The sequence below is a fragment of the Equus przewalskii genome, chromosome 14 (genome assembly GCF_037783145.1).
Source record: "Equus przewalskii isolate Varuska chromosome 14, EquPr2, whole genome shotgun sequence".
Taxonomy (NCBI): domain Eukaryota; kingdom Metazoa; phylum Chordata; class Mammalia; order Perissodactyla; family Equidae; genus Equus; species Equus przewalskii.
The window spans coordinates 7,794,856-7,807,479 of NC_091844.1; the positions used below are offsets into that span (position 1 = coordinate 7,794,856).

The window sequence follows — 12,624 nt, forward strand, 5'->3', positions numbered from 1 at the left end:
CACCTCTATATGTGAAGTCAAACACAGGTAAAATTAAAATTTCAAAGTTGAGGACCACTTTCACTGAATATTAAGTTTAAATTGTAAAAATAAAAATTACTGCCTCTTACGTGATGTCAGCCTAATTTCAGGACACATATCTGAACACAACTTAAATAAAAGATAATGTGCCTATTGACCTCAGTGAGAGCTCTAAAAGGAATAGCGGATGCCAAGAATTCCTTTTATATCGAAAATGTCACTGTATTTATGATTCCTTCATCTAAATGCCCCACCAGGAATGGCTGTATGTATGAAACTGTTCTTTTTGAAGCCTTGAAACTAGGCATAAGGTACATATAATAACTGGGCTAAAAAGGAAAAAATGTTACTTACGGGGAGCACCTTCTGCCATCTCAATGGCCGTAATGCCACAAGACCAAAGGTCACTCTGCAAAAATAAAACAGTATGTTACGAGTACTGTATTAGCTATAAAACCACTAACTTACCATTGCTGGTTATTCATGCAAATGATATAAAAGTGTTCTTTGTTGTATAAACTGAAAGGACGTTTGCAGGATATTAAAAGCACAAACACATTTCTAAGAATGCATTCCCAACGAATGAATGCATAATAAAATAAAGATAAAATTGATCTGTTCACTAGAACCTTTCACTCACTTCTGTGAACGAACTGGAAACGGTCCACGTAAAAGCTTCTGTCTGTCTACCGCATGCTCCGCTCTTCAATGTGCTTCTCCATTTCTTTACAAATAGTCAACAATTTAGACGCCTGGCTCAGATTTATATTCATTTATATGTTCACTTCTCCAATTTAACTGCTGAAAGTTGAAAGGCTGGGAAGTGCCCTTTACAGAAGGTCCACAAGTGAACTGCTCCAGCCCAGCCTAGCCCACAGCCCCGCACCACGCTGCTGAGCCTCGCACCCTCCCTGCAACTCAATCAGGGCGAGCAATACAAGAAGGCAAGGGGTAAGCAAAGTGCACGGACTCTTTCCTTTCTGATCCCCCTGAAATATGAATTTTAAAATTTGAATTTTAACTTACAGCCCACTCAAATATAAGTTCCACAAGGGCAGGCATTTTTGTCTCTTTTATTCACCTTTGAATCTCTGGAATTGTGATTAGCATGTGGTAGGCACTCAATAAACATTGGCTGATGAACGAATGAATACTTATCACCCATTTCTTAAAATCCAAACAAGATTTTTTTGAAAGCAGATAATGGATGGTTATTGTCATTAGCATTCTTTTGTTTATATGCTATCCTAGTGAAGGAATTAAAATTGCTCAGTTTAAGGGTTTTCTAAATAACCTATAAGTATTTTACAGAGTTCAAACGCATGTTTGATTATTAGAATAAGGATAAGCCCATGAGTTTCTCCCTTACTCTTAAGGAGTTTTCTATGCTGTAGGAGCACAAAGGAGGGGTTCACCACCTTAACCCAGTGACAAATCTTAGCAGCATCAGTGGTGAGAAAAGCAGATGTTCTGTGCCCCCACAGGTGATACAACATGAACCACATCCATCTCCTCTGAGGTGACCTTGCTAAGAAGGTTTTTCTTGGTACTGAGCCTCTCCAGTTTATAGGGAACAAGCTAAATGACGTTACAAAGATCGTAAAGTTAAATTCAGAAATGGTAAGATAAATCTGGAGGGTACACCAATGCCTCTTCAGCAAGTCAGTGTCATGAAAAAAAAAAGGGGAGAGGGGATATTTTCAATTAAAAGATACTCAATGGCCAAACAACAAAATACAATGTTTTATCCTATACGGAATACTAATTTGGACAAATCAAGTGTAAACTAGCTGAGTCTAATTACAGACTTTGCATTAAGGAAATATTTTTAATTTACTTAGGTATGATAATATTTTGGGTATGCTGGAAAACGCTTTCAAATTTTGGAGATATGTAATGATGTATTAAAGAGTGAAAAGTCATAAAGTCTATAATCTATTTTAAAATACTTAAGTATATAAAAAAATAAAATTCCTCTGCGCCATAGGCTTAAATTGAGTTTCATTAATTTGGTATTTGCAATGAATACTGAAATACACTAGAGAGTGTTAAGATATGTACTCAATTTGGAATATCATTAAGGTACATTAACCACTTTGAATCATTTAATTAAGGCAAGGGAATTTTTTTTAAAGATAGTTTTTGTAAACATATTCAACCTGAATTCAACTTGATCAAACATGGATTTTATATTGAGACCAAAAGAGCGCATTATTGATACAAGTCCCTAGAGGTCACTCTAATAACTTACATATATTTGTGTACCAAATTACAGCTGCAAAGCCCTTTACCAACACTTTACAGCTTCACATAGATGAAGCTATGATTCTGACAATATTTTCAGAAGAATAAATATCTAATTATAATACATTCTTCAAGTTAAGTGGGAGAGCAAGCAGGGCAAAAGCATTTAATTTCCCCCATGCACAATGAAGTGAGCTGCACCACCCTGAAAGCAGTATACTGCTTAGTAAGGGGAACAGAGGTGGTGCAGAGTGGACCAAAAAAAGACAGCATCTAAATACTATCCTGGCAAATTTGTACCTGCAACAGGGTGCATGTCATCCTCACTGAAAAAGCGAGAAGGGATAAGTGGTGTGTGGTTTGTAATCAAAGCCCCCATCCCTCAGGAATGTCAGGAACCCGGTCAAGGCCCAGCCAGCAGGCGCCTCTTACTCTGTAATCATAGGTGGCATCTGGGTTCTCGTCACAGGCGATGACCTCAGGAGCCATCCAGTAGGGGGTGCCTATGAAGGTATTTCTCCTCCCAACCGTCCTGTCCAGCTGAGCACTCACACCAAAATCAACTGTGGGAGGAAGAGAAAGGAAGGAAAAGGGAAACAAAATTAACAAACACGCACACACGACAAAGAAACGTGAGGAGGCCGTGTCTTCAGAGCAAACTGAAACAGCAACCCTCCATGGACACAACCTCCTCCAGGCCACCACCGTTGATAAGGAGTACCCCTTCCAGAGCAAGGCCACCAAGACAGCAAGATCCTCCACCAGTCTGGAAGCTCCTGGGAAGCCTGGCCCTGGCCACCCGCCTGAGCTTCCCTGACAGCGCCACCAGAGGGACTTCTGGACAAGCAGGGATCGTCAGTGCTTTCAGGAACATGTCTGCCACAAACAAGATCATGTCAGAGAAAGCCCCAAGTTCAAGAGAACTGACTGAGACCCATGTGACTCAGCTTCCAAAGCAGCACTAACCACAGAAAGAGAAGAAACCACAAAGGTTTTCTGGAAAGAACACAGCACTGAATTAAATAAAGAGAATCAAGCTAAATCACTAAGAAACACCCCCAAAGTACCTGAGACACCTACTGACATTTCAAAGTGACTCCTACATCCCACCCCATTGATGATGGTGGTGGTCTCAGGAAAGTCCAAGGACGGGAGGCAGAGCTGGCAAGAAGACCACCATTTCTAATGAGGGCTTGCCACATCATCACTACACGCACGGCCATCACCCCCAGCAGGAGCGCACAACAGTGGAGGAGCTCATGCGCAAGAGCTTACAGAGGGCTGAGATCACCCGCAGGGTCAGAGGTTCAATGTGTGTATGCAGAACATGCTCTGAAAACCACCTGGCCTGGAAGTGGGCCACGTGTGAATGCTCCTGAGACAAAGACACACAGGCCAGGCAGTCAGGGCGGTTCATGGCAACTTGGACAGCAGCAGGACCGATCACCAAGGGATTCCCAAGGGTCTACCCTAGGCTAGCACCATGGGGGTCAATGCAGGGAACACACAAGCTTGCTGAGTCGTTAGGGATGAGGACAATTTGAGTGCCTCCTATCTGAGCTTTGAGGGGATTTTCCAGCTGGGCAGACTACTTCTCCACAGACACCAACAACTGCGGGCAGGACGCCAGAAAGCAATGATGAAGATTGTATTTTTAAAGCGTAACTACTGCGCCTAAGATTTTTGAGAGGTGGACTAGATTCTTATAAGCATAAAGAACTTTGTGTGTGTGTGATACCTTAGTAGAAGAAAACTCACTGCTAATTCTGTTTAAACATTTGACAGAACCATTATATGAAAATGGGGTGGGAATATGATCAGATCCAGGTAAGAGAAACAAGAAATATAAAAGAACCAGTGTAAAATCATCTCCAGGAAGATCCCATGGGTTCCATCTACCCATCCATGCATAAGTTTACTGGGTACCTACTACCTTCAAGGTACTCTGCTAGGCGCAGGGTAAGAACACTTTGGTAAGTAAAACAATCCTACCAGCTGCATTCCCAGAACTTATACTCTGATAAAGGAGTCAGAAATATAAGTAAACAAATAGCTATATAATTATAAATTGTGATCAGTATTTTGGAGGAAACAAGCAGTGGGACACCCAATACAGATCAGAGGGTCAGAGAAGACCTCTGAGGATGAGGAAAAAATTGAAACTTTGAAACTGAGGGCAAGTGTTCCTAATGGAGAAGAGGAGGTGCAAAGGCCCTGAGGCAATTATCAACAAAGTTAAAAATGAGTGACTGAGAAAGAATGGAGAAGTGAGGAGGGTCACAAAATGAGGCTGGAAAGTAGCAGGGGCCACGGCTTTTTATGGGCCATGCTAAGAAATGTGGGTTTATTCAAAGTGAAATAGGAAGCCATTAATGGTCTTTAAGCAGGAAAGTGACAAGATCTGATTTAAACATCATTCTGTCTACTATATGGAGAACAGAGCAGAGGGGAGGAGCAAGGGCTAAGGGAGATGGGAGCCAGGCTAAGCAATAAGCCCAGCTCCCACTTCTTAAATAGAACAGAAACAGAAAACATGGGTAAGAGACTGAACTTTTAGCTAAATGCAAATGGGGCAGGGGTACTGCTGGTCTGCACAGGGCAAGTATTGGATTCCGTGGCACATTCATCACATACCCAGTTTCACCTCTGCATTCTCGGTCAGCAGTACATTCTGGCCCTTGATGTCCCGGTGAATCACGTGATGGATGTGAAGATGTGCCAGTCCCTGAATAGGAAAGACACATCCGAACTTTAGGTCTTTGTCGCTGTAAGTAAATAGCCACAAACACACCTTGTATAACTAAGTGCACATGTATGCCAAAAGTTTTTGTGAACGATTTTTAGAATATATAATTTAATCTTAGTGCATTTCCAGCAAGACATCACCAATAATACCACACAGGCAGGAAAGAGCACTCACGCCCCCGTTCCAGCGGGTTAGGTCCCCCACGTGAGCAACTTTACCACTTTCTAGCTGCTCCCTGAAGACACACTTCAGATTACCATCTGCAGTTTCTCCGCTGTAATTTGTGCTATTTGTGTACAGGGTGGTTCCTTTCCCACGCTACACGTCTGTCTTTCAGTGGGTGACCCCGAGGGTATATTTGAACTAGACACATCCCAGGGGAAAAGCGAAGGGCTAGAGCAGGGTTTCAAGTTCGGCTTTGGAACACCGCCTAGTTGCCCCCCCGCCCAGAGACAAAGTGCTGACTGCTGATCAACCCCACTCCACCCCAAGTGTAAAACACTTCTGCCATCCAAAGAGCTTTATGGTCAAATAAAATACCCTTCTTTCCTAAGGAAATAAACCCGACTGGGCATATAGCACTTTTGATGACCTTCTATCTGGAATGAAGCCCAAGAAAGTGCGTGTCTCTTATGAGAGGTGCTAGAAGAACAAAAACACATTTTGCATCCAAATACGGTCTGACGACAAAAATGCACCATTCTCACAACTTATTAACTTGTTCCATCTTCAGCTAGAGAAGCCCGATCTATAGCCTGCCTCCTTAAAAGCAACCCACTTACTGTGAAATGCCTCAACTCAAAAAAAGCAGATTAGAAATAAGGGGATTGTTTGATTTTTGTAGGATTTTATTGTTATTAGTTTGTAGGATATGAGTTGAATACAACAGTTGGTCTAGAACACCAATTTTTCTAACACAGGGGGTTTCTAAACAATCATCTACTGGTCTGCCTGTGAAACAGAACAGAGCTGATGTGATGACTGTTTATTCTCCCACCGCACAGGATGTGCAGGGTTATGCCACAAAGCACTGACTAGGGGAAAAAGTACCAAAAATATACGGTATCTTAGGGCTATAGTTAGGAAGAAAAGTCCCTCCTTTCTGCATGGTATAACTTTGAAAAGCAAAAGAAGAGACCAGAACATGTAGCTTCCCTAATTCTTCCATAATGCCTACTTTCACTACCTCAGTTCATTGTTTACTCTCTAGCTTTCACAAACCCCCTTCTCACACTTGACAGGATTATCTTAGCAAACATGCATATCCACATCTTCTCCAATGTGACCCGCAGGCTCCCTTGTTCCTGAGGAGCAGTAAACAGTAATGTCCACCCCGTCCCACTGCCCTAGGACTGCTGCTTCTGCACGAGAACCTGCGGAAGGGGCGGCGAACAGCTCCTGAACCACGGTAACCTGAGGTGCGCCTGTCCTCAACAATGACTACATTTTCCCTAGATGAAGTACCTAGGAGGGAGGGAGGAGATATGTGTGTGCATTACTACTCCCACGCCAAAAGTTAAGCCACAATTACTCCTGATTAGCAGAGACGAGTCCAAATACACAGTAAATACCCATCCTAGAGCAATGAATCTACGTTTCAAACCTGGGAAATACTGTTCCTGTAACTCTGTCTCATTCACAACAAAGGAGAAAGGTGTCCTTCAGTACTGGTTATGAAAGGCTCTGAGTGCCCATACTGAATATGAAATATGGGTTTCTACCAAAATGCATAAACTGCAACATACTCTGAACATGCAAGGGGGCTGGAATGAACATGCTGGCTTTGTTGGTAAACCTTTCGGTCTCAAGGGTTTCACTGGGCCGGCCCAAGAGGGCTTTTCTACTGGTGTCTGAGGCCTACATGCTCAAGACTCTCAACCTTTTGAGGATCTTAACATAGCGGCATCTGAACCTAACATCTATCAAAAAGTCAGGACAAGTCTTCCCACTACAGAAATGAGCTGCGCCCAGCCATGTCTTGGAGAACCGAGGTTATCGGCTGGGGGCAGCTGCCTCCCTTTCCCAGGAGAGCTCATCTCCTTCCCACTGCTTTCTCTTTACCAAAACTGACCCTTAGTAACTCCCATGATAAACACACACTAGCATATAATACACTGACTCTTCCAGACCATTCTAGATGAAACGTAAATAAAGGAAACTCTCATTTCAGGTACCCACTCAGATGGAAAATATCTGCTACATCTCAAAAAGATGTCCATTAAGCTACTATATTTAAGTCAATCAGGCGCTTTAAACAACCTGGGATTCTTTTAAACGTTGCCTGAGACCAGTGGTGGTAAAACAGCTAAATATACTTATTGCATACGACAGGTAAACAATGCTGCCTGTGTACATAAAAACATGTATAATTGCCTTTGATGGCTGAAATACATTTGACACCTAGGACATTCATAGTCATGCACCGCACAATGATGTTTTGGTCAACAACAGACCACATATGTGATGGTGGTCTCATAAGACGAGCACCATATAGCCTAAGTGTGTAGCAGCCTATACCTTCTAGGTTTGTCTAAGTGCACACGATGATGTTCGCACAATGACAAAATTGCCTAACAATGCATTTCTCAGAACGCATCCCGTCGTTAAACGATGCATGACTGTATACTGAAACTTAGTTCTTTGCTTGAGAAACCCTACACTGGAATTATATATAGGAAAAGCATGTGCCAGTGTATGTTTAGAAGAGAGAATGACAACTAACATTTACTGAGAATTAGTCATGTACTCACTCATTACATTAAATGATTCATATACAATAACCCATTTAATTCTCATAATAACGGTGGTGATTCCTTCATAGGATTGGTACCTAAATTTTGCAGATAAAGAAAATAAGTTCTGAAAGTTGACTTTGCCAGGGATGTGTAGGAGAGAAGTAGCAGAGGCAGGCCTCAAAACCAACTCTGACCAACTCCAGCGTCCACACTCTTAGCCACTGCTCTCTCCTGCCTGCCACGCTAACAGTCTTAAGTTATGAATATAACAAATACATCTTTCCATTAATTCGCCTCCATCACAGCAGTGTAGGCCAAGATACCTAGTTTCCCATTTTTAGGGTCTGTTTCCTATAACAATCATAAAAAGATAGGATCCTGATACTTCAATAATGAAATTTGAGTATGACCATAAAAAGACGGTTCTACACCTCACCTCCTACAACTAGCTGCCTTAAGGGAATTGCCTATTTTCAAGGGCTTCATAAAATAATAAAAAAGAAATTAAAACTTATCTCTATGAATTCTACATGGCATTTTTCAAACCTACAGTTGTCTATGAAACTTAAATATAAAAATTGGGGCAAATTTACCCATAAATGAAAAATAAAGTAACAATATATTTTTTCATTAGTGAGGGAAGCATAAGAATTAAACTCCAGTTTAACTCCATAGTCTTTATTTTTAAAATATGTTGTGTAAATGAAATCCAACCAAATAATTTAAGTGCGTAATTTAGCAGTAGAGAGAAAAACCGTGATGGTTGACCAAAGGACAGAGGCCCCCTGGCCACTCACATGCACTTCTCAAATAGTAAATATTAAAACCCTCTGCCCGTGCTGTCAGGATGGCTCTACTACTAGAAGGAATTATTTAGAAGCTGCTAAAACAGTAGTTCAGAAACTTACTCTTAAGATCATAAGCCAGCTTTCCAACTGGCTGGAAATAACATTAAACATTAGAACTTCTCCTCAAAAATATTACAACAGATTTTAACAGTTAACGCCAAAGTCCACAAAATGATTTTGAAAGCCAGCATTCAGCACCATCAATATTGATTTAAAAGCTTAGACACAGGATTCCTATAAAAACAATAGTTAGAGATTATTTCTTTTCCCCTCCACTCTGATTTTCTTTTTAATGCCTGGAGGATGAATTCAGGGAAATACAGAAAAACCATTTTTTGTTTAAGTCTACTTTCTTCAGGTGCTTGCCAGAGTCAAAACTGTGATGCAGCTTAAACTATCAAAGCTAACTAGCTATACAGAGCCCCTGGATGTCACAAAAAGAATAATCTGTACAGTTACAACTAATGCCAAGAAACACCTGTGACTAGGATGTAAACAGAAACACAAGACTACGTGTGGGGCACCAAAGCGGCGCCCTCTCCTTACCCTCAGTATCTCTCTGGAGATGTAAGCTATCCAGTCTTCCTTCAGCGTGTTCCCTTTGGTGTTCTTCACGAGGTCTGTAATGGACCCAGCCCCACAGAACTCCATCACAAGCTATAGGGCAGACAAGACACTGTGACTAACACATCCCGGCAGCTAGTGAGAGCATACAGATTCAGTACACACCCCAGAGAAGTCGGGAGAGCAGCCCAAGCCCTTCCACCTTTCCTAAAGACAGGAACACATGATCATTCTGGAGGCATCCAAATTACTGAGCGCTCATTTCACCATCCAGCTTGTCCACTATGTCTATTCACTCCAGGAGACTGAGAGTCTCTGAGATTTTACAGCACATCACCCACGTGGAGGCTCTGAAGCGCTCCCTCTCCCTCATAAACACACGCCTATGGGAGGACCATTTTGTTCTTAATTAATGCCCAACTATCAGAAATCTGATAGAAATACTCTCTAACATTCTTCTTCATTTGCCAGTCAAAGATGTCCTATTTTTCACACACTGTCATTCTCAAACTATTTTATGTTAACTGAGTTTAGTACAAAAGAGAAATGCTATTTTTAAGCAGTACATAATTTTTAAAAATATTATCATTTATAATATCTAAATGAACAATATGAACACAAGTATATTTTTTAAAGTGCCTAGAAAACAAATTGAACTTTCTAAAATTTTAACTACGATTGGATTTGGGCAATGAAGATAAAGGTAATTGTTTCCCTTTTACCTTCTTAATTTTGCAAATTTTCTACAATGGCTTTTAAAAAAAAATTTAAGTATTAATCTATCTTCCAGCTTTATAAGTTCAGCACCTTTGGCACAACTGATGTGATAACCACAGATCTGACAGTATCTCAGTGTCATCATCTTGAATAGAAACGTGTTCAACAGAGATGAAGCTGAATGTTTCAATTCTAGAAATTTCTCTAGAATTTACGGTTTTTAATTAACCATTGTCATTAATATTATTAACAAATTACTGACGTAAGTTGGTATCCTTGTGATTTGTCCCTCACTTCCAAGTGGTAGCTGAGCTTCCATGTTTTTCATAAAGAAAAGCTTTTATTCTACTGCTTTTATTTTCAAGCTTCTAATTTCCTTGCTATTTGGTTATACTCCTTTTAAAACATGACATTTGATTCCTGAAACACAAAGTTAACTCTTTCCATACAATGTGAAATCAACATGAAAATAAACATTGAGTACACCTTCAACCAAGAGGGCCAAGGAAGGTCCCTAACACTAACTCCTTTTTCTTTGCCTTTCTCTCCCCTCCCTCTGGAAGGTCCTGAATGCTCTTTTAATATAACCAGAGAAAACCCCCAAAACACTCAGGAAACATTTGCCTACCCAGAGTTGGTCATCATGTCCTGGAGGGCTCTTTTTAATAAAAGCACCGTAGTATGTTGCAATATTTCTATGATGAGAATATTTCTTCAGCATATTTATCTCCAGTTTGATTTCCTCCTCTTCATCCTTAAGAAAAAATAAAAATAAAAATAAAATGTGTGGCTTTTGAATGACATACATCATTTTATTTTCCCCACACAGGCAATAATAGAAATGTCCAGTCCCTCCAGTAAGGTAGAGAGAGACATTCATTTCATCCTTATGCCAAGAACTGGGAACTTTAACGCGACTCATTGTTGGAAAGGTGATTACAAGCTATGCAAGAAATGCATGAAGTATAAAAGGTAAAAAGGAAGCAGCAGGAAGCACAGAGCATTTGGGATCCCAGCTATTCCACTATGTGACCTCAGGGAATTTGCTCCACTTCTCTGGGCCTCAATTTGCTCACCTGTAAAAATGGGGGGAGAAGACTTACTGTTACTATTTCAACTAATTACCAGGAAAGGCGGTTTCTTGTCTAGAAAACATCTGTCAACAGAAATCCTCTGGGAGACCCGAGGCAGAGAAGGCTCGCCTCTAACAGCCTCGCACAAGAGCAGCGCCCTCTGGCGAGGCCTGGGCAAGGGAATGGACCACAGACCGGCCGGTGGGCCCTGGATGGCAGCGTGCTCCACGAGAAGCTGCTACCCGAAGAGACTCAGGTGAGTCCAGCAAGCCCCAGTAACAAAACATCACTCGGTGACAGCGGGCTGCTTCAGACTTGGCTCATCCCCCAGCCTCCTGCTTTATTAACATAAGATGAGCAGAGGAAGAAACACAGAGTTTGTGTGAGAAGATCAGAGGGGGAATGAAGGAAACAGATGGTGACACAGGTCTGGAAAACAAAAATAAGCTTCCCTCGTGAAGGCTGAAGGCTGCCAGTCTGTGCCTTTCTCGCTCCCACACCCCTGGGAGAAGCAGCACCCACACGGGCATCCTGTCCCTTGTTGCATAAACACAGCACAAAGAGAGGATGCTGCCAAACTACCTGTAAAGAGTGATGCTGAGGAAGACTTACAGGTAGCATGAGAATGAGGGAAAAGCAGAATTAAAGGGAGAAAAAAGAGAAAATGTGCAGGAAAAGAGACTGTCAGGCTTGGTTAGGAAAGCAGTGTTCGAGGCAAGACAAAGAGCATCTTTGAGAAAAATCTGATACGCAGATCTCTAGAATTCCCTTTACTACATACATTTTCAAAAGGAAACGATGACTGGCTCCTAACACTTCCTGACTTCCCTACAGTCACATCCTCATTCCACATCTGACTGTTCTTCCCTCTCCAGGAAAGGCTGAGGGCTTCTGAGCAGTCTAGGTGCGCGTGTGTACACACACAGGAAAAAGAGACTGCGTTGTCAGTGTCCAGGTGTGCGGGCACACACACACCATGGGAGGGGAATAAGGAAGACGTTAACAGAGAAGAGAAGGTGAAGCGAGCGCACAGGACACACGCGCACGCACACACACGCGCGCGTGCACGCGCACACACACACACACTGAAGAAACCTGCTGTTGCAGCCTAGCATCTTCAAAACCTGCACATAAGGCCTCACAGGCCTAACGTAAGTTTGGTTTACGAACACTGTTCTTTAAGACAAAGGCAGCAACACCATTCACTATGTTAATATTAATGATGAGACCAAATAAAACAAGAAATCGTCTTTTAAAATACAAGCCTTAGTTGTACATTACTGCTTTAGAAACCAAATAGATAACAAAAAATGTAATCATCTTAGAACAGTGATTCTCCAGGTGGTGGTGCCCAGCCTGGCCCCGAGACGTAAGTATTAGAACGTCAGCCCGCATGCTGCAGGCACAGTTGTCATGGGACTTTGGCAGAGGATGACCGCAAACAGAGCACAGCCACATGGCCAAGTACAGTCTATACAATGGTCTGTGTAATAATTCTCATTCAAACCCTGTATATACGAAAATCACACCAAATGAGTATCATTTCAATCTGTGATTTAAACATGGGCGTGTTTAAAGTAGTAATAAAAAATGAGATATAGGATAACTATCTTAATTCTAAACAAAGCGAGTGATTAGCCTGGCTAGTATTACAGGATAACACACTTCTACTTGGA

At 41.7% G+C, this 12,624-nt stretch overlaps 1 protein-coding gene across 50 annotated transcripts in view; it reads right to left on the reverse strand.

Annotated features, from left to right (window-relative positions):
- MAP4K4 (mitogen-activated protein kinase kinase kinase kinase 4) overlaps positions 1-12,624 on the reverse strand; it is a 187,248-nt gene that overhangs the window by 60,220 nt on the left and 114,404 nt on the right. For all 50 annotated transcript variants that reach the window (XM_070573408.1, XM_070573414.1, XM_070573417.1 and 47 more), the window contains exons 4-8: positions 10,504-10,629; positions 9,141-9,251; positions 4,900-4,990; positions 2,698-2,828; positions 376-430 (exon numbers count right to left, since the gene is read on the reverse strand). In XM_070573408.1, the coding sequence (XP_070429509.1) occupies positions 376-430; positions 2,698-2,828; positions 4,900-4,990; positions 9,141-9,251; positions 10,504-10,629 (514 nt within the window). The remainder of the gene's footprint in view (positions 1-375; positions 431-2,697; positions 2,829-4,899; positions 4,991-9,140; positions 9,252-10,503; positions 10,630-12,624) is intronic.